The sequence below is a fragment of the Anarrhichthys ocellatus genome, unplaced genomic scaffold (assembly GCF_004355925.1).
Source record: "Anarrhichthys ocellatus isolate YVR2014 unplaced genomic scaffold, GSC_Weel_1.0 scaffold30, whole genome shotgun sequence".
Classification (NCBI taxonomy): domain Eukaryota; kingdom Metazoa; phylum Chordata; class Actinopteri; order Perciformes; family Anarhichadidae; genus Anarrhichthys; species Anarrhichthys ocellatus.
In genome coordinates, this window is record NW_022280060.1 from 1,450,169 (window position 1) to 1,470,497 (window position 20,329).

The 20,329-nt window shown below is 43.2% G+C and overlaps 1 protein-coding gene across 1 annotated transcript in view; it reads right to left on the bottom strand.

Moving 5' to 3' along the window:
- Positions 1-20,329, bottom strand: part of fbn3 (fibrillin 3) — a 60,526-nt gene that overhangs the window by 9,588 nt on the left and 30,609 nt on the right. The window contains exons 9-44 of the mRNA XM_031864162.1: positions 17,421-17,546; positions 13,776-13,928; positions 12,467-12,700; positions 12,202-12,345; positions 11,853-11,972; positions 11,572-11,697; positions 11,364-11,486; positions 10,361-10,636; positions 10,194-10,247; positions 9,978-10,103; positions 9,618-9,743; positions 9,278-9,397; positions 8,063-8,200; positions 7,592-7,642; positions 7,273-7,398; positions 6,903-7,130; positions 6,549-6,674; positions 6,316-6,444; positions 6,000-6,125; positions 5,602-5,727; positions 5,378-5,500; positions 5,070-5,195; positions 4,752-4,877; positions 4,205-4,327; positions 3,941-4,063; positions 3,703-3,828; positions 3,478-3,600; positions 2,975-3,097; positions 2,602-2,763; positions 2,374-2,442; positions 2,123-2,248; positions 1,891-2,016; positions 1,598-1,747; positions 1,416-1,487; positions 1,203-1,328; positions 434-559 (exon numbers count right to left, since the gene is read on the bottom strand). Coding sequence (XP_031720022.1) covers positions 434-559; positions 1,203-1,328; positions 1,416-1,487; positions 1,598-1,747; positions 1,891-2,016; positions 2,123-2,248; positions 2,374-2,442; positions 2,602-2,763; positions 2,975-3,097; positions 3,478-3,600; positions 3,703-3,828; positions 3,941-4,063; positions 4,205-4,327; positions 4,752-4,877; positions 5,070-5,195; positions 5,378-5,500; positions 5,602-5,727; positions 6,000-6,125; positions 6,316-6,444; positions 6,549-6,674; positions 6,903-7,130; positions 7,273-7,398; positions 7,592-7,642; positions 8,063-8,200; positions 9,278-9,397; positions 9,618-9,743; positions 9,978-10,103; positions 10,194-10,247; positions 10,361-10,636; positions 11,364-11,486; positions 11,572-11,697; positions 11,853-11,972; positions 12,202-12,345; positions 12,467-12,700; positions 13,776-13,928; positions 17,421-17,546 — 4,728 coding nt within the window. The remainder of the gene's footprint in view (positions 1-433; positions 560-1,202; positions 1,329-1,415; positions 1,488-1,597; positions 1,748-1,890; positions 2,017-2,122; positions 2,249-2,373; positions 2,443-2,601; positions 2,764-2,974; positions 3,098-3,477; positions 3,601-3,702; positions 3,829-3,940; positions 4,064-4,204; positions 4,328-4,751; positions 4,878-5,069; positions 5,196-5,377; positions 5,501-5,601; positions 5,728-5,999; positions 6,126-6,315; positions 6,445-6,548; positions 6,675-6,902; positions 7,131-7,272; positions 7,399-7,591; positions 7,643-8,062; positions 8,201-9,277; positions 9,398-9,617; positions 9,744-9,977; positions 10,104-10,193; positions 10,248-10,360; positions 10,637-11,363; positions 11,487-11,571; positions 11,698-11,852; positions 11,973-12,201; positions 12,346-12,466; positions 12,701-13,775; positions 13,929-17,420; positions 17,547-20,329) is intronic.

Below are 20,329 nucleotides of genomic sequence, written 5' to 3' on the forward strand. Positions count from 1 at the left end.
CTGATACATTTTCTGTTAATCGACTATTTCTTGCAGCACCACGTTATGTTTTGATTTGATGTATAACACCTTTCGTGTGTGTTGTATCTTATTTATAATGTGTTTTGTTTTGTTCTATTCCATTTGTGTCAGCATTGAACTTCTCGTTTTTTTTGCTTTGTGAATATTCGGACACGTGTTATGTGTAAGTTGTTTGTGACAGAATAAAACCAAAACCAGGCATAACCTGATGTTGTGTGTAATCAAAAGCTGGTTTAACTTAACATTACTCAGCAGATTTTCCACTGCCCCGTAAAGGCAAATCATGGTAATTTCACCTCAACAAGGGATGTCCATGTTTTACATTTTCCTCACATCACCAACACAATCGACCCAACTCTGGCATCTTAAGATAGGAAACCTCAGTAAGGCCTGTCAGGCAGGCTGCACTCACCCAAACAGGCCCCACTAGGGGACAGTTTGAAGCCCGGTGAGCACTCGCAGCGGTAGCTGCCTGGAATGTTGATACAGTTGGCGTTTCGTTGGCACAGGTTGTCCCCGCTGTTACACTCATCAATATCTATGCAGGGGGAAGAAAAAGAGAAACAGCGAACATCAATCACAGGCTCCATAACTGTCTGTTCAAAGCAGGCAGTCAGCTTGTGGACAGCAGGAGAGAAAACACAACAGCTCCTTTTTAGCTCTGGTGCAGTTCGGACGCTGGTCAGTCGCTGGCAGGTTCTGGTCTGGATGATTGAAGGTCCAGACAGGTGCTCTCTTTCAGAGCCACTATACTTGTCTTTACAAGGGCATAACTCTGTGGGAAAAGGCAGCATTAACTCCACTGAGTGGACTGCTTGTAAAAGTGCCTCTCGGCCAGTGATTGAGTGTAACCTGTATTTATGTGTGTGTCGGGTGTGTTGGCGTGATTTTGTCCCAGAAGTAAGTATATACTCTATTACTGTATAACTAAGGCATCAGTATGCAATGATTCAGCAACAGGGTCAAAAGAGGAGATACACTGTGGGGAGGTAAAAGTGTGTGCTTACTTTTATGTGTGTAAAGAGTAAACAAAATAAGCAAAAGAACACAAAATCTATGTAACACCACCATGTGCTCATCGTCTCATAATAGGCGGGCGTGGTTTTCCAATCACAGATAGTTGCCGTTATCTTCTCTTGCAACAAACACAGTAAGAGAAACAAAAAGGAAGAGAGTTTTACCTTCACAGATGAGCAGTATGTTGTTGTAACTGAAGCCCATAGGACATTCACAGCGGAAGCTCCCGATCTGATTGATACACACTCCACTGGCACAGATACCAGGGATCTCCCTGCACTCATCAATATCTGTACAAAACAACACCACAGAATGTCATTATGCAAAGTGTACCTTGTTACAGCAGCACTTTTGCACTGTAGCCCTTTTGACCTTACCGATCGGCTTGCCAGTGTGGATGTCGATGATGAAGCCAGGAGCCGGGTTACCGCACAGTAACTGGTACTCATCTGAAACAGACAGGACAGGAGACGCTCAGTGACAGTAATGAAAATGCACTCATAAGGCAACGTTTTCGGTTGTTTCAGAATATGCCTCTCTGGTGTTTCTTGAGACTCACTGGTAGCAGGAGTTGGACAGGCCTCACACGGCTTGTTCCAGGCTTTTCCCACGTTGTAGGCACAGCAGCACATCTTCTTGGTCATGTTGAAGGACAGCTCGTTCTCACATGTGTCATTGTAGCTACGGTAACACACACTCTTCCTCATGTCTGCATTACAAAGAGGAAGACATGGCCTTTAAATCCAAAAGCTGAGAGCCAGCATTTAGAAATGTTTTTCCTTTTCAAACGGTGAATGATTTTTGAAGTTTAAGACATGATGACTATTTTCTTTGTAGGTCTTTCCCACTCACCCATACAGTTGTTTCCTCCATTGACCTGCATGTACTCAGGGGGACACACACAGGTGTAGTTGCCCAGAGTGTTGTAGCAGGTACCAGGTCCACAGATCCCGATGTGGGTTGTGCACTCATCGATATCTGTATGTAAAGATATGATAACGGATAATCGAAGAAAATGTGAGGAGAGAGCAGGTTGTTAATTTTCAATAAACTAATTCAGTGTGATTTCTCTTCCAGCTCTTACCCTCACAGATGCGAGTCTCCTCGTTGAGATAGTAGCCTGCTGGGCACTCACACTGGAAGCTACCAAAGGTGTTAATACAGTTGCCACCCTGGCAGAGACCTGGCAGCTCCTGGCACTCATCAATATCTAGAGAATAATTTAAAGTGTTAGTTGATTCTAAAAATATAAGACAACATTTAGTGTTTTGCAATGGCGGTTGCCATTGTTCATTCAAAAAAACACTTAAAAACAGAGAAAGCTGGATGATTTACCTTCCAGGATAACAGTGATGGGGTTGGGTCTGAATCCCTCTCCTCCTGGACAAAGAGTCTTGTATTCCGCTACAGACAAGACACACAGCAAGTTAGTGTGACTCTCCATTTCAGAGTCAAAAAAAAGTCTGAATAAATAACTTTAGCTCAGACAAATGGGAGAAACTGCGACATGTGAATTTGCAGTAAATAAAGGTGATTGATCAGTCGAGGTCCTGTGGTACATACTGGAGTTGGGGGCAGGGCACAGTTCACAGGGGTTTCCCCAGGCTCCTCCCAGGGAGCAGCAACAGGAAGCTCGGGTCACGCCCACGCCGATCTCCGCACTGCAGGAGATTCCTCCATCGCCACGATCAAGAGTGTCCAGGAAGCAGTTGCCCACACGGGTATCTAAGAGAGACAAATATACTTATCAATACATGGGAGCCTCACTTTCATGTGTCAGGAATGTAATTGCTGTGCCTACGTTGTAGAATTGTGATAGAATCTGAATTGTAAGTTGCTTTGGATAAAAGCGTCTGCTAAATGACTGTAATGTAATGTAATGTAATGTAATGTAATGTCATAAAGAGTGGTTAGGCCAGCTTTAAGTGTGACTCACCCACGCAGCCCACTCCTGTGGGGTTGAGCTCAAAGTCAGCTGGGCAGTTACACAGGTAGCTCCCTGGAGTGTTCACACACAGCCCGTTGATGCAGTTCACGGGGTCCGCACACTCGTTGATGTCTGCAGCACACACACAAGATCAGCAACACACACCAGATAACAGACACCTTTCTGAAATGTATCAACCTATACGTTTATACGCTGCTGTAAGTGGAGCAAACAAATACTACTTTTAAAGATTTCAAATCTTGCTTATGTCCCAAACTAACAGAGGGATGATTTAAAGGCGATCTGTACAAAGACTGAGAAATGAAGGGAATAAACACACTTTGGTCTTTGCATATGTCGGATATCTTTCATCAAAGATTCTTGGTAGTAGAAATGGTAATACGATGCATGAATGAAGGCTGTTAATGTCAAACTCAGCCAAGCTAATTGAGTCTGTCCTATGTCTGAACTAAGTGATTTAAGCGCGAAAGTTACAGAAGTGCAACACTAACCAGTGCAGTTTCCTCCGCTGCGGTCCAGTTCGTAACCATCATCACACACACAGCGGAACATCCCTGGAAGGTTCTGGCACGATCCAAACACACAGATGTTTTGGAAATTACACTCATCGATGTCTGTGGCAAAGGCGACACAGAGAGGAGAAATGTTAGTTACACTACGTGAATAAAAAAAAAGAATAGCAAAGAGAATAAAATGTGTCAGAATGAGTGGAGCACCTTGACAGGCCTTGCTGTCTTCTGTAGGAGTGAAGCCCATCTCGCACTCGCAGCGGTAGCCACCTGGAGCATTCAGACACTGTCCGTTCTCACACAGGTTCACGTTGTCTGCACACTCATCCATGTCTGAAACAGAGCAGACAAGTGCATATTAAACTTTGTGTGCATGGAGCTCACTGGCCACACACAGTGGCAAGTATTCAATTATGATTGATTAGGAACGATTCAGCAGTCTTACCAGAGCAGGAAAATCCATCTCCATTGAAGCCCTCCTTGCATGTACACCTGTAGGATCCCGGTGTGTTGACACAGACTGCATTGGGGTTGCAGTTGTGGTCCTCTAGAGAGCACTCGTCCTGATCTGCAGGAAGAGAGAGAAAAGTAAACTTGATAGCAGATCTCAATCAAAGCAGGCAGAAAAATCTAATATTCTTGGGTACAGAAGATCATTTTGTTCCTTTATTTTGTAATATAAAACTATCTGGTCTGAATATGTACTCACCCACACACGTGATGCCGTCTCCCACCCAGCCGTCTCGACAGCGACATTTGAAGCTTCCAGGCATGTTGATGCAGGCAGCATGCATGTCGCAGTTATGAGCCCCGATCTCACATTCATCAACATCTGGAGAGGTACAGAGATCCATTAGCCAATACTTTTAGCAGGCAGTAACACACATTTCCCTTTAAACATTAACAAAATGACAAAAACAAATTTAGCTTTTTTGATTAGCAGATAGTTTTTAGTTCTATTTGTAGTGAGTCAATAATTAACTAACATTTAAAAAAAATTCTAGACCTGGAACTAGTGTATGCATGGGTGAACTGTCTCAACACTCGTCTGAGATTAGGACACAGAGAGGCCCAAACCTCTCAGCCCCTGATGTTTGTGTGTATGAATGATTGTGTGTGTGTGTGTGTGTGTGTGTGTGTGTGTGTGTGTGTGTGTGTGTGTGTGTGTGTGTGTGTGTGTGTGTGTGTGTGTGTGTGTGTGTGTGTGTGTGTGTGTGTGTGTGTGTGTGTGTGTGTGTGTGTGTGTGTGTGTGTACCTGTGCAGCCAGTGGATCCCTTCTTGACAAAGTATCCCAGCTGACAGTGGCAGATGAAGGAGCCTTTGGTGTTCTCGCAGTCGCCGTGGAGACAGATGTTTGGGTTCAAGTCACACTCGTTCACATCTGGGCAGACAGGGATGGACAGACGCAGATAATATGTGAATGTTCTGGCCTTCAGAGATTAGAGTGACCGATAATCAGTCTGACAGAGGAAGTCCCATAGATCGGCTCAGAGGAACTGAATGCATAAATGAATGTGGCGGACAGAAAAGTTACAAGTTACATTCATATTCTAAGTTTTGCTTTTCCTCTCACCGATACACGTCCTCATGTCCATAGAGGCCATGAAGCCATCGTAACATAGACAGCGGTATTCCCCGGGAATGTTGGTGCACTGGCCTCCGTCACAGATGTCTGGAGTTTCCTCACACTCATCAATATCTAATAGAAACAGCAGACAATACATTTCAACGGGATACAGGTGTTTCTTTCATGGGATACCTATGGGATGTGATGGAAACTATCACATTATGACATTGGTGCATCTCTTCATAGTTTTAGTTTCTGATAAAAAATTGTTCATTTGAATACAGGTAAACCGAATATATCCTGTGTTTGATTACCTGCGCAGGTCCTTAGGTCAGGCATAAGAGCGTAGCCCTCACTACAGCTGCACTCATAGCTGCCCTCTGAGTTGGTACAGTGCGTCTCACAGCCTCCGTTCATAATGGTGCATTCATCAATATCTGCAAAGAAGGTCCCCGGTTACGATTTGCATCTGGGTCTCATTAGATAAGAAGGTAAAGTACACAAACAGATAATCCCCTTGTTAGTTCGTTCCACTCACCAACGCAGCCCTGTCGGTCTGGTGTGGCCTGGTAACCGGTGTCACAGGAGCACTGGTAGGTTCCCGGCATGTTGACACACTGGCCGTGCTTGCACAAGTTGTCACTTAGCTGACACTCGTTCACATCTGGCAGGACAAGCAAACAAGTTAGGCAGTATATACAATCTTGTGTATTGTACTTTAGGGTAATAATGAATAATAGATATAACATAAGTTTATAGAAATTAAAAGATGCAGAGGAGAAAAGTTTGACTCTGTGAAGCATAGCAGTTGGTGACTGACTTCAAGCACGCTAGCTCTTAAAATAGATTTGGCATAAAGTATGATAAATAACACCATGTGAGCCTGTGTGTGTGTGTGTGTGTGTGTGTGTGTGTGCATTATGACGTATGATCCACCTTCACAGGCAGATCCATCGTTGCTGAGCGAGTGTCCGGGAGGACATTCACACTCATAACTCCCTTCTGTGTTCAGGCAGGTTCCTCCACGACACAACAGGGGATTTCTCTCACACTCATCAATGTCTGTCAGCAGAGAGGAAGACAGGGAAGGTGGGATGAAGAGGGAAGAAGGAGAAAGAGGAGATATGGAAGTAATGGAAAGATCAGGTGATCTGCCAAACTGGACTGTACTTTCAAACTATGGACATGAATTCAAACAGGGTGTATCATTTGAAATTGTGTATTTATGAGTGTAAACTTGTTCCCAACTCACCCATGCAGTTCTTCATCATCATGAAGCCGCTTTCGTAGCCTTCGAAACATTCACACTCAAAGCTTCCAGGTGTGTTGACACAAGTACCGTGACCACACAAGTCCGGGGAGATGCGGCACTCGTCGATGTCTGAAACACAAAGACATTAAAAACAGAAACACTCACTAACTGCTCACTAATCGTGACAAAAATGTTTCATTTAGTTTGAATCATTTTGACTCGTTTTCTCGTACCTGTGCAGTTCCTCTCTTCTGCTGTCAGAGCGAAGCCGCTGTTGCAGCGACACTTGAAACTGCCGATGGTGTTCCGGCAAGTTCCATGAGTACACAAGCCCTGGAACACCTTACACTCATTTACATCTGGAGAGGAAGACATAAAGTTAAAATGGCCACGCCTACAAAAAAAAAAAAACTAATTTGGTCAAAATGATACGATTTACTAGATAAATATTTAAGTACATAAGTATGAACATTACAGATTAGATTTTTCGGACATGTTTTCCACTTTGATTATTGGGTTCTACCAACAAATGTACACACTCATGGTGTCACAAAATCCTTTGGATGAGAGTTGAGAATTCTTGTTACCTTTGTAGAACGGCCTGCCGGTCAGAATTTCTCCTCTGTTGGCGAAGCCGGGCCCTCTGGGACAGATGGCTCTGTAGTCTGTGGTGGCTGGTTTGGGACACTCCTCACAGTCGATGCCCCAGGCAGAACCCACTGAACAGCAGCACATGTCCACGCGGTATCTCCCTGGCAGCGGCTCGCCACACTCATCCTCGTGCCACTTCATGTAGCACTGCTCACTACGTGTATCTGGAAAAGTTTGTGATAACAATCAAAGATAAAGTCACCTCTCATTCTAAGTTTTGTCCCAATAGTTCAGTGACATGATAGTCTCTGGAAAGAACGGTTTCATTGGAGGTGATGTCTTTGTTGTGCTGTGCAGTCCTCTTACCCACACATGTGCGTCCAGTACTGTCCGAGGTGAGACCCTCAGCGCACTCGCAGAGGAACGAGCCCTGGGTGTTCACACAGCGGCCATTTGTGCACACTCCGGGGAACACCTCACACTCATTAATGTCTAAAGGGAGCAGGACATTTTATGAACCGTAATTACAAGGTGAAACAGACATTTCTTTTTTTTTTAAAGATATCTACAGGGAGAACATTAAGGCACATTACAAGGACAGAAACATGATTTCATAGGCGGCGATGTTGGATGAAAGGAGCACTGCAGGTTTGTCACCATTCATCAAATTATCACATTTTCTTACCTTCACAGACGACACCCTTCATACGAGCAAACCCTCGAGAGCAGGCAGTGTCTGAGGGGACATGACAACATGAAGAGATGTAATAATGACATTATCTATATGAGAGCATGTAGAGTATGTATGCCTACATTGGTTTGCCACCATATTAAGGAGGTATTGGCCTTTAATCCAAATTTGGTACTTCCTTATTGACCAATGCAGCCAAAAAACGTGTAAAACCTTCAATATCATTTAATTTGGTCTTTTGTTCTTTTGATTATGTATTAATAATGTACTTATTATAATGTGTACAATTGTAACCACTCTTCAATGTCAATTTGAAACAGTGATCTAAATGCCATTTTAGAGTTTTATCAACAAATCTTATGTCTTAATTCTGGACGACTGAAACCGTGTCAAGTTTTTCTTCAAATGGTCAGAACATCAAAAACTGGCAGGAAAACTGAGCGGCATCCTTGTGTGAGAACTGACCGATCTCGCAGGGTTCACAGGGGCTGCCCCAGGCGGCTCCCAGTGTGGAGCAGCACTCAGACTTCAGCGTGGCTCCGTTGATGTTGACCTCGCAGCGGTTGTCTTGTATCGTCAGCCAACATGTGCTCTTCATGCTGTCTGTGGAGCCGAAGTTACAACAGAGAAGACTTGATTATAGGAACCTTGTGGGGTTTCCTTGTAAACACAGTTAACATTCCGCGTTAACCGTGTCCATTACCCTCCAGGCCGGGCAGTTCCATCTTCACAAAACATTTGCAAAGTATTTTCCACATGCGTGTGCTAGTAGACCACGAGATACTAACAACACAGTTATGTGCTCATGAAAACATAACTCCACACAGCAACACGAGTGGTCAGAATGTCAAGATCTCCACACTGTACCTTTAACTATGGCAACAAAATACTCCACAAACACAATCAAAATGTCACCTTTAACTTTCCTCACTGCCATAAAACGTATGTCTTTGCCTACACGCTGAGCTGAGTAAAGTAAAGCCCATGCGTCATGACATTTAATCCTTTGCCTTTCCATTACTAATGAACTGAAAGAGTGTACAGTCATAAGAGTGACACCTTTTCCGAGACCACCCAAACACAAAACCACAATTTGCTCTCACTTTTTTCTCCCTGCTGAGTGATGGGCTCTAAAACAGAAACAGAAATGAACCAAACCAGAGGAATTTGTAGATCTTTGACGGAGCCAGCTCATACAATATGCATTAGTGTATTTATTTAATGACTCATTCTCCCTTCCAAAAACATCTGTATTCTGTATTTGCATGTAGCTTTCTCAGAATGATTTCCCAAAAGTACACAACCTCCAAACAAGTGGAATATTTAACCTCAGCAGAGATGTCATTTTGAGTCTGCGGCGGATCTCTGTGAAGCAAAGCAATCTCCATGCGAACCAAGGCCATGCATACAAGCATTTTTCTAATAAATTACGTGTGTGCCATTTTGCCCAACATCTGAGGATGATAATGTATATGGATGGCTCCTGGAGACCTGAACAGCCTCAGTGTTTTGTTTACAAAAGGGGAGAGTAAACCTCGATTAGAAAGATTACAGAAAGACTCCAGCACCAATTATTTCCGGTTGACATTCTCAGTGTGTTATAATTATCTTAAGCAGTTTCTGGGACCCTGCCGTGCTGCTGTAATGTGCGTCGGGCACTTGGGAGGACGGATGTCTTACCCACGCAGATGGTGTTGGTGGAGTCCAGCTTGCTGCCGTGGGTGCACTCGCAGTTGAAGGACCCGGCCACGTTGCGACACGCTCCATTGATGCACGGGCTGGAATCGCATTCGTTGATGTCTGAAACATGTGCAAACACACACTTGAGGTCGAGGCTGAGAGGCCGATTCAAATGGATCATTATCCTCATTTGGCAGGTACAAACAGTGTGTGTGACTTTTTTCCATGAGGGACATGTTTACTGGAAACTAAATGCAACACATCTGGTAATAATGTCACCTCGTACTGACACTTGAGTGTGTTTGTGAGTCAGACAGAAGGTGTCCGTGTGAGAGCTCACCTTCGCAGGTCTCTGAGTTGGGTTTGAAGACATATCCTTTAGGACAGGAGCAGGTGTAGGAGCCGGGAGTGTTTCTGCAGAGGCCGTTGTCACAAAGCAGACGGTTCACGAGGCACTCATTGATATCTGAAGGGAGGCAGGAGAAGGCAATGGTTTGAAAATAGAGGACTTAGATAGAAGTTTTAAGACATTTCTAATTGAAGGGCTATCATTCAAAATCTACAGTATTGTCCTCTTCTTTCCTTGTGCTGCTGTGTCTTAACAGTAATTACCTGTATAACTTGTGGCCACAGTGGCCTCTATAAAGAGAATAGTACATAGTTTTATTTCATAAAAAAAATCTTCTCCACTCTGACTCACCAACACAGTTTTTGCCACTGGTGTCAGACTCGTAACCGATATTACAGATGCAGCGGTAGCTTCCTCTCAGGTTCTCACATATGCCGTTCTGACAGATGTCTGGGTCCAGGGCACACTCATTGATGTCTAAGAGAGGACAATATGTAGATTAGTACTGATTAGAGTGTTTCTAAACAGCACCGTCGGAACATTCACACTCATGAACAATATACTCACCTCTGCCATCAGCTGTAATGCCAATACCACTGCTGCAAACAGCCTGGAACTCAGCTGAAAGAAACATCAGATGAGCCGGATTGCATTTTTCTCTTTTTTGTTTTACAAAACGAACCAAATTTTTTGAGAATGGAAATGAACAGTATGAAGCAAATGAAAGATTGTACCTGAGTTTCTTGAGGGGCATGGTTGGCAAGGCTCTCCAAAGCCATGTTCAGCATTGGCACAGCAACACTCAGACTTGGTCACTGCACCAGGGAACGGCCGCGAACATGTGCCCATCTTTATGGCGCCGTAGCAAGTGGTCCTCATGTGCGTGTCCACACACACTCTCCCATCTACATCGATAGCCAGGCCTGGAGGGCACTCACAGCGGAAGTTGCCCTCAGAGTTGATGCAGCGTCCGTTCATACAAATGCCAGGAGTTAGACACTCATCGATGTCTGATGGAGAGAGAGAGCACATAATGTATCCATCACATGTCGGCTTCAGTTTATGAGCTAAGGTGTGTACAGAATGGGCTAAATCTATAAGAAAACTGAAGGAGAAATCACCACTAAATATGCAAAGGACATGAGTTTCCTTTAAAAATAAATCTATTGGTGATTTATTTTATCATTCTGGATACTTAACAAATAGTAACTACAAGGAATTGTCTATAAAATTAAAATTCGGCCATCTTGGATTATGCAAGTCACTGTTTTTTTAGGAAAACATTTTCACTAATCTCATAGCTAATTTGTGAGCAACTAAATTAAGCAATTAAATAGTCCTATTAGTACAACTCTGCTCTGTCTAAAATACGGAAACATGCAACATGCAGTTGTAAAAAACAAGCACAGAGAGCTTGATGAGGAATCAGGTCATGGAGAGTTAGCAATAACTAGATTGATACGTGTTGTATTTGGGATACTGTGCTGTTGGTGTTACGGTGTGACTTCAATAGACTGGCAGCTACTCTTGATACGTTCTACTCAAAAGAGACTCACACCTTCATCCATCTATCTATTTGTGGACTTTCTGGATTGATTCAAAGAGTCAGACATAAGTGTTCACGAATTGGTTTAAAAAGGGATCTGAAGGATTTCAAAGAACACCACATCTGTCTACACAGCAGGCTGTTTGGCCCAAGACTTGAGGTCTGTGTTTGTATTAATAAATAATTCATACCGGTGCAGTAGCGTCCGTTAGGTGCTAAAGCAAAGCCGGGCTTGCAGATACACTTGAAGCTGCCATCTTCATTGATACACATGCCATTGTGACACATGTTGGTGGTGGCGCACTCGTCGTGATCTGGAGGGAAACAGGAGGACAAAGTCAGGTCAAGTGTGTAAAAAGTGAGAGTTCGTGTGAAGGTCAACCTGTGTTGTCTCCTTACCAATGCAGTTCTTTCCATCAGCAGTGACCTCGAAGCCAGCATTGCAAATACACTGAAAGCTTCCCTCTGTGTTGACACAGCGGCCGTTGCGACACATCACACCATTCATAATGCACTCATCAATATCTAAAGAGAGGGGGAAGAGGGAGGAAGGATGTGGCTTAGTGTATTATATCTTAACCACTAGTCATAAACATACTACAGTGATACATATGTCCAAAATATATATTAAAGAGACATTGGGAAACACTAATATAGCTTGACAGCACAGTGAGACAAACCATTGCATGCTTGTTTGGTGGGGGTTCCGCTGTAGCCCTCATGGCACTTGCAGTGGTACCCTCCAGGTGTGTTGGCACAGTCTCCATTTCTACATGGATTACTGACGCACTCATCCACATCTGGGGAGAGAAAACAATATTCACATTTTAGCAGATTTCACCTGCACCTACACTTGTATTAAGTTCCTTAAATCGGCTGTAGATGGCAGTGCAGTGCATGGAATTGGTTTGGTCTTGCTCTAGTGTCACATATAGTCACTGTGTCTGCCTATATGGCTCTGGTAGGTTATTGAGAACTGACTGCATACATTGCATTGTGCACTTATACAGCGTAGAGCATGTATCTTACCGATACACTCGCCACGAACATCCTGTTTGTAGCCCATGTTGCATTCGCATCGGTAGCTCGTGGGTGTGGGAATGCAGCGACCGTTGAGACACAGGTTGGTGAAATGTCTGCACATGTCAATGGTGTCGTTCACAGAAACCGAGCCTGAGAATACACGACAGACACATTAACAAAACAAAAATGCAACACAGAAATACATTTTTCGTACTGAGAAATGAGCCCTTTGATCTAGTACAGGTTTATGGAAATCCACAGAGTGACTTACCTATATGACCTCCTCCGTTACCTCCAAAGCTCCCACCGTTCCCATTAAAGCCTACTCCGCCGTTGCCACCGATGCCACCGATGCCACCGTTACCATTACCATTTGGTGCACTGGGGAACTTGTATCCATAGTTGTACCCGTTGCCGTTGGTGTTGGGGAAGTGTCCATTGGGGTAGACGTGAGGGAGTCCGTGTACTTGGGGAACCCCCACAATGCACAGACGCCTGAACTCATCTACAAGGGACACCAGGATCACAGGGAAGAAGTCGGTCTATGCATTCTACTGTAGGATACGTTTAATTTGTTTCCGGCCAGGTGAAGCTGAGGAGGAACATATTCATAGGCTCTCAAGTTATGCCAACCAAGGAAAGTTCTTTGGATCACTCAAAGTCTCACAGTGTAACACATTTGAAATGTACTCAATGTTTCCTGGAATTGCAGATTATACAAAGGCCATTGCATTTGCTGTACATTTTGATGTTCTTTTGCTGAAGATTTCTTAATAAGTTGACTATCTAACTGTTCTACTGGTTTCAAATATGCTTTGACTGGAGCAAGGCCTGACCAAGTAATAAGAGAAAAATGTGCATTCTTAATAATCAACTCTACTCTGCTTGGCATGCAGTTAATGTAGGTCTAGTGTATTGTTAAAGTGTATGTTTGTATTTATGAATACATGTATGTATACACTGCAGGTACTTTATTTACGTACTTGTGTAGTCATATGTTTGTATGTCTATGTGTGCGCAGTATACATGCACAGTACTGTATATTTTTATGTTGTTCAGTCTACAGTCACACTAAATCAAACACACACACATCTAATTTTGGCGGTGCCAGAGAAAGCAGCAGAACATTCTGTAGCAGATCAGTTTTTAATCACGTAAAAACGTTTTGTTTAAGCTTGACTGAGGAGATGATGGGTCATTACCTTCACACAAATCTTTCCCATCTTTTTTGTTTAGTTTGTGCTGATGACATCATGCTCATCATTTTTGAGGGGATGATGTGCCCTCGCTGTCACACACACACTCAAACTCAAAGCGCTCTCGGCGTCTGTGTTGTCTAGTTTAACATCACTGTTAAACTAATTTGGCTTGTGAAACGTTTTCACTGTCATGGCTTTATTGACCGCCTATGCTCATGCCAAGTCATGGACAATCTATAGTGGAGACTGCCAGTTTTTCATCGGCAGTGGAAGAAGGTGATGGTTGGATTCAAAGCACATATCCGTCACTTTCTTTGGGAACAGCTAGCATATGAAACGTGTATCCTCTGTTCTGTGTATCTTGTTTTCATGTGTACTCACCAGACCCCCTGACGGGGCACATCTCAGGGATCTGTCCCAAAGCCCAGCAACGTCCTGTGTCACAGCAACACTGCATCTTGGTGTACTGACCGTTCAGCTCCGCAGCACAGCGGCCGTTAGCCAGAGCAGAGAAACAGGTGCCCACGCGCTGATCTGAAGGAAGAAGAGATGGATTAACAGAATTAGACGATTGAGCAGGCAGCAACATACGTTTAAGCTCGAAGCCATCAGAGCTGAAGTCAAATTTAAAAAAATACATATGGCTCATGTGTTTTCGGCATATCATCATTTAAGATGTAAGCTTTCTACTGTATGGACATATGAAGGATCAAATTAATATGCAGACCTGGAAAAAAACATAATATATTTTCTCTATGAGTTAACAATATTTTGGTACTTCGTTGAAAACTGTTTGTGACGTTTTTAGGAAAAAGTACTATATATAACACAAAATATGTGTCTAAAAGTGTTTAAACTTACAAACAGCAGTGTCATATAGTCGTTAGATGAAATAGAACATCTAACAGGTAATGTATTATAATTCAACATTTTAAAGTAGATAAAAAATCTTCGAATTGAACATTTTGCTAAGTTTTTACCTGAATAAAATGAAACACCGCTTTTCAGCCTGCTGTAAATCATTCTTTAAATGCAGGGATTTCATGTCACAAATTAAGCCCCAGTACCAATACTGACACAGCTTTTTATGTGGGGAAAGGTTACAGGTAATCGCTGCTCTTAAATTAGCAGTTGTGTTAGTCAGAGGGCTGGCCTGGCCTTTCCTTGGTGGCTGGGGAGGAAGCTTCTTTATGGGCTGGCAGTGGGAAAGATTGCATGGGGTCTCAAATAACTGCAAGCATCAGAAGGACCTCCAAAAGGGGGTCTTATTTGTTCCAGTTTTCCAGGTCAGGGTCAATGGAGCGGGACAGGGGGCCGGGGTTCAAAGATTGTGTGTAAGGAGTAAATGGAGAGGAGGATGACCGGAGGTTTCTGGGTATTTAAGGAAAATACCAGGGAAGGGGAAAAGGCAGAGTGAGAGGGAGAGAATGCATATTTTAGAAAGTGAGCAGCATGTGTGAAAGAGAATTAAAAGTGTATCTACAGAAAAAAGGGGAAAAGCAGAATGAAGGGGGGGAGTGGAGGGAGGGGCACAAGTCGATTAACACACTAATGAGCCAGTCTGGAATTAATCAGTTCCATGTGGAGCAATTCTTGGCAATTAGATAGAACATGAGGCACTGTGTCTGGGAGCACATATTGTACAGTACACACACATTTACACAATTACACACACACACACACACACACACACACACACACACATTCCCATACATATCCACGGTCACGTACACAAAACATGCAGAAATACGCACACATACGCTTGTACAAAATATGTACATACACACATCAATGTACACAAATACACACAAACGCAATCTGAAAAAAAAATACCGTAGGAATGACGGAGCTGGAGGCCGGTTGGGGGTGAGGAGAAGGGGTGGGGGGGGAGTTGCTCATGAGGATGATGACTTAAATTGGATCCAGACCTTAGTTTGCCCGCTAGTGTTGCTCCACTACACCAGCATATGCTTTCATTTGATGAGGTGTTTTTACAGACTGACTGACTGGTCAGGTCCACCGTGTGACAGGGCATTGGGCTCTGATTACTGTCCCAGCCCCCAACAGCTCCCCGCTGGCTTACTTTACCATGGTGCAGTACATCCCACAAAACACAGGGAAATAGCCACATCGCATGGCCTCCAGGACCAGAGCTATATACATCCTGCTTCTAAAAGCATGGGGGCGAGAGATCAGCCTTATAAAAACAATTTACTCTCTTTAATTCACTGTATGCTCTGACCACAAAAAAGGTGAAGAGATCAGACAGTAAGGGAATCTGCGTCAAAATGTGTCAGTCACGTTAGAAGGAAACCAGCTGAGTTTCTAGGCCCAGGTTTGTTATTTAAGTGTGATCAGTGGTTTGGCCCGGTCTAGTTTTGTTTTGTTTGGGTTTACTTATCTCTACCTCTGTCTCCTACCAATCTAGTCTTGTCGATTTTGGATGCGGGACAGAGACGGAGGAAGGATATATTAAGGTTGTGTCTGGCACCTGTTTTATTTGCTCTCCCTTTTTTTCTCTCTCTCCCTTCAGCAGGCTGCGATAGAGCAGCTGAAAACCACAACTGAAGGAAACAAGGTGCAGGATCTAGATGTCAGATGATGGATGGAAAAGAAAGGTCCAGAGGAAACAGTTAGATAGATAAGGAGGATGAGAGCGCGAGAACGCTTAAGTTTTGGCGATTAGGAGTTAAAAAAACAACTAAAAAAACACAACAGCCAGAGGAGACGGAACAAGAGAAAATACCCTTACAGAGATGGAGACATGCACAGTTGAAGAGTAAACAGAGACTTTCTACAGTAAATCACTCAACCGTTAGCTGAGAGAAACATCTGTAGAGAGAGAGAGAGAGCAACATATCTCTTCAGGACAAAGGAGGAAAAAAGGGGATAACAGTGGAAAGAGGATCAAAACAAATTTGGTCACGCATAACGGATGACAGATGGAGAACTTTTGGGATTGGTTGATTGGAGCACCACTTTCCCTGATACAAACACATTGATACAGGCACAGGCACACCAGGCTGCCAGTTAGTGCCATATTTGCAATGATCCTTCTCACACTATCTTTCACTCCTCTTTCCAACGCTTCACCTGTTTGTTGAGGAAAACACAACCCATCTTCCATCACCTATTCATCCTCTTTTTCTTCTCCTTCTTCCATATATTGACTGTTATCTCTCCCATTACCAATTTGATTGATATTTGTTTCCTCTTTTTCCTTTATATATACACCCTATACCTGTTACATTGAAGGTAAACAATCACATAGTACCTGTGAGGTCAGCCCTACACTGTTTTCTGTTTATGTTCATGTGTGGGCACATGTGAGACTCTGGCCATTAGTCTTCTTGGTATTTTTCGACCAATTTCCTCTTAAACAGTTTCTAAAAATTAAAAAAATTAAAAACAACAGAAAAGCTCCACAGGTGATGGAGGACAGGTTGCATGAAAACTAGAAAATAACTGTGAGGAAACAATCAAGAGGTTTTGGTTTGCTACAGGATTTATTGGAGGAGAGCTGAGCTGAGCCCGTGATGCAGATAGGGTGAAACAGACAGACCCTGAGCTGTCAGTTTTGGGGTGAAATCTTGAAATACTGTATTAACACCTGGTTGTGTTTCACTGTGGCTGCCATGATTGGTGAGGATTGCAGGAATACATCAACACCTGGTCATGTTTCATGGGACATGTCAGTTAAGTATGCACTGTATGGGCATGAGTGTGTGTGTGTGTGTGTGTGTGTGAATAAGGGGCAATAACATTAGAGTAGACTAATGCTGTCAAGGCCAAATAGTGCGTGCAAGTGTGTTTGTCTGCACTTGGTGACCACAGGCCAGCTTGACTCATCAGGACTCCACACACAGGAAGCAGTGATGGAGGGAGGGAAGTTAGTAGCCAGATGTGTAGCTTTTAGCTAGCCGGGGAGTGAGGAAATGCTCAGTGTTGGAAATCTGTTGATGTGTATGTCCGTGTGTGTGTGTGTGTGTGTGTGTGTGTGTGTGTATTGATGTGTGTGAGACTCACCCACACATCTGGAGCCATCTGTGCTGGAGATGTAGCCTCGTGGACAGGTGCAGACGTAGCTACCGGCAGTGTTGGTGCATTCTCCTCCATCACACACACCAGAGATGGTGCTGCATTCATCAATGTCTGAAACATAAGTTACATCAAAAATACACATCACATCAGGGGACACATCCGTCAAGTACGCCTCACGCCAGCTCAGAACTACTTTTTTTTCAAAGTTCAAAAGGTTTTTGTTTGGAAAGATACAGTAGCACGCTGCAGTACAAGTTGTATTGCCCTGGAGCAACCATTTCTCCCTGAGGAATAATGAAGCAAATCAAATAGATCTGCATTCAACTTAAGTAGAATTGATATACTTCTGGTGTGTTCTGTTCAGGCTAAAACTCAAGCTTGTGAGCCACAAACTGTAAAGCTCAGTGAATGAAGAACAGAAGCAACGAATGGTTCCTACGAAGGATGCTAAAATAGCTCTGACGTATTATGTATCAGGTTAACCTCTCTCACAATATGATAACCAATCAAATTATATATAAAACAAACACAAGAGTCTCGTTCTACAAGTAGTTTGACCGATATGTGTATGTAGGAAAGAGTAAATAAGTGAAACCTGGCATTGAATGTCTTCGTAGTCTTCTTTACTTCTTTACTCTACCAATTTCAATACTTTTGTGCCAATTTTAGACTGTGTTTTATTCAGACAAATGCTTTGGTCTGCTGCTTGTGACATTTGGGAAGTTTGGCTTCTTTTATTCCTCAAAGTAAAATATTTACAAAAAGGTATCAGCTCTATGAAAGGGCATAAGAGACAAATTGATGAAGCTATAAAGACAATAATAAATGATTGTTATACTGACAACTTGTATGTACAGCATGATAAGACAACGAAGCAGTCTTATGAGGACACCAAATGTGGACAGAAACCAAATATACATGGGCAGGGATAGCAAGGAAACCTGCTATGCTATAAGGCAAAACATATGTATACTACCACTCAGCATTCGGCTTAATTACATGTGCAATTGTGGTATCTACAATTGCTTCAAGTCTACAAATGGCCGTATTAAAAGCAACAAAGCTTCCAAGGTTACAGTGAATAAGCTGACTTTTTTTTAAACATGCCATGGTTAGACTCATAAATGTGTACGGTGGCTGAGAGTACCCGGGTCGGTGCTTGGCAGGGCCCACCTTTATGATGGCATTTAGCTGTATTATTCAGTGGGAGGGGGCCTCATTGCTCCATGACGGGGGGAACCCAAAGTGGAGTTCCAGAAGGTATTGGGTTTTTATGATGTGTTACGCTTATTTATATGCATACGTAATTACTGCACCACTGCGGGACATAATTACAGCAATAGAGCAGACGTAGTGTGTGAGGTAATGTGTGTGTGTGTGTGTGTCTGACCTGCGCGTTTAGTCGGAAAAGTGAAGGGTGTGTTATTGTTTGTCTTTCTAGGAGTGTGTAGCTTACATCTATGTGTGTTGCCTGCTGTTCTTCCCCTGCTGACTCCTGTCTGACAGCAGTGGCAGAAGGTCTAGGTGAGGCAGTTAAAATCCCCGCCAAATAAACCTTGTGTCAGCAGCAACAACAACACGCCAGACATTACACTCCCCACAGACATAGCACTCTGGGACCGACCGTGTGTTTGGAGGGAAATGTGTGTCACCTGGATAAACGTCTACAACTGAGTCATCAAGTCTGCTATGTTTAACTGTGTGTACGTACCTATAATATATTCCCCAAAAAACGAAGGATTTGTTGGATTTGAGTTTCCATTGTGTCATCTAATCTAAACTCTGATGTGTCAAACTGTTTGTTTGTGTGTGTGTTTGTACAGCACGAGTGCGTGAGAATCCATGAGTCAGAGGGAGGTCCGCGTCTGTAATGAGAAAGTCTCCCAGATGTCATAAGTATTTCTTTGTTCAGCACCAACAGCTGGTTTTAAGCCAAATGACCGTATTTATGGAAGGAAAATGGAAGGAGAAGCAGAAAAAAAGCAGAAAGAGGAGGTGGAGGGGAAAAAGGAGAGACTGTTCAGCACAGTCTGAACTAAAAGCAGGCCGTTAAACTAGGTGCTTTGTGCCCGAAACGATCAGAAGCCCATGACATCTTAACTGCACTTTATCTTAACTGCTCCAAAACCTCAGTAATTTCACTGTGAAAGCTCTAAGTGAGGCTTGTTTGTGCATTAGCTAGAAGAACATTTCAATAAAACTCCCCCAAAAGACCAGTTCTGATTGTTTCCAAGATTTCACTAAACACGGGTATCCATGACTTCAGATACACCTCACAACTGTTCTTCTGTATTTACGAGCTTTACAAACACTGAACTCTTTCTCTTCTTACATTTGTTGTTGTTGTTGTATTCTTTGTTTCTCAGGTAACATTAGAATGGGAAACTGCAAAGAACATATTTCACATTTTCTTTTTCTTTTTTAGATTGCACACGTTCTACCAATCATTAGTTGCAGCTCTAGTCTTGCTCTGACCATGATCACCTTTGCTGAGGAAAATGAAGCTCACACTGTGCATAAAGTGGTGGAAAGAAGAAACCTCTCAGAGCGTCCTTGTAGTATAACTGCTCAGCCCTCTCTGTGCTGGAATGTGGCTACAACATCCACACCCAGCATCTTATTTTCTCCTGACTGTAAGTCCTGAACCGTTGATGGTGTTCACCCAACACCACAACTGAAACAGGGACTGAATTTAATGAAGTTATCCTCCCCGTTTCCTCTATTATTCACTGTGACATAAATCACTTTTTGGTGTGTGATGATAATTGCTTCCCATGAATCTGAACTGGAGACACTAGTTTTCTTTCTGTATCTCGTGCATCCCTCAGTCATGCTAGAAGTTAATAAAGCTAGAATTTATAATTTAATAATTCATAGAATGACACACTGCGATC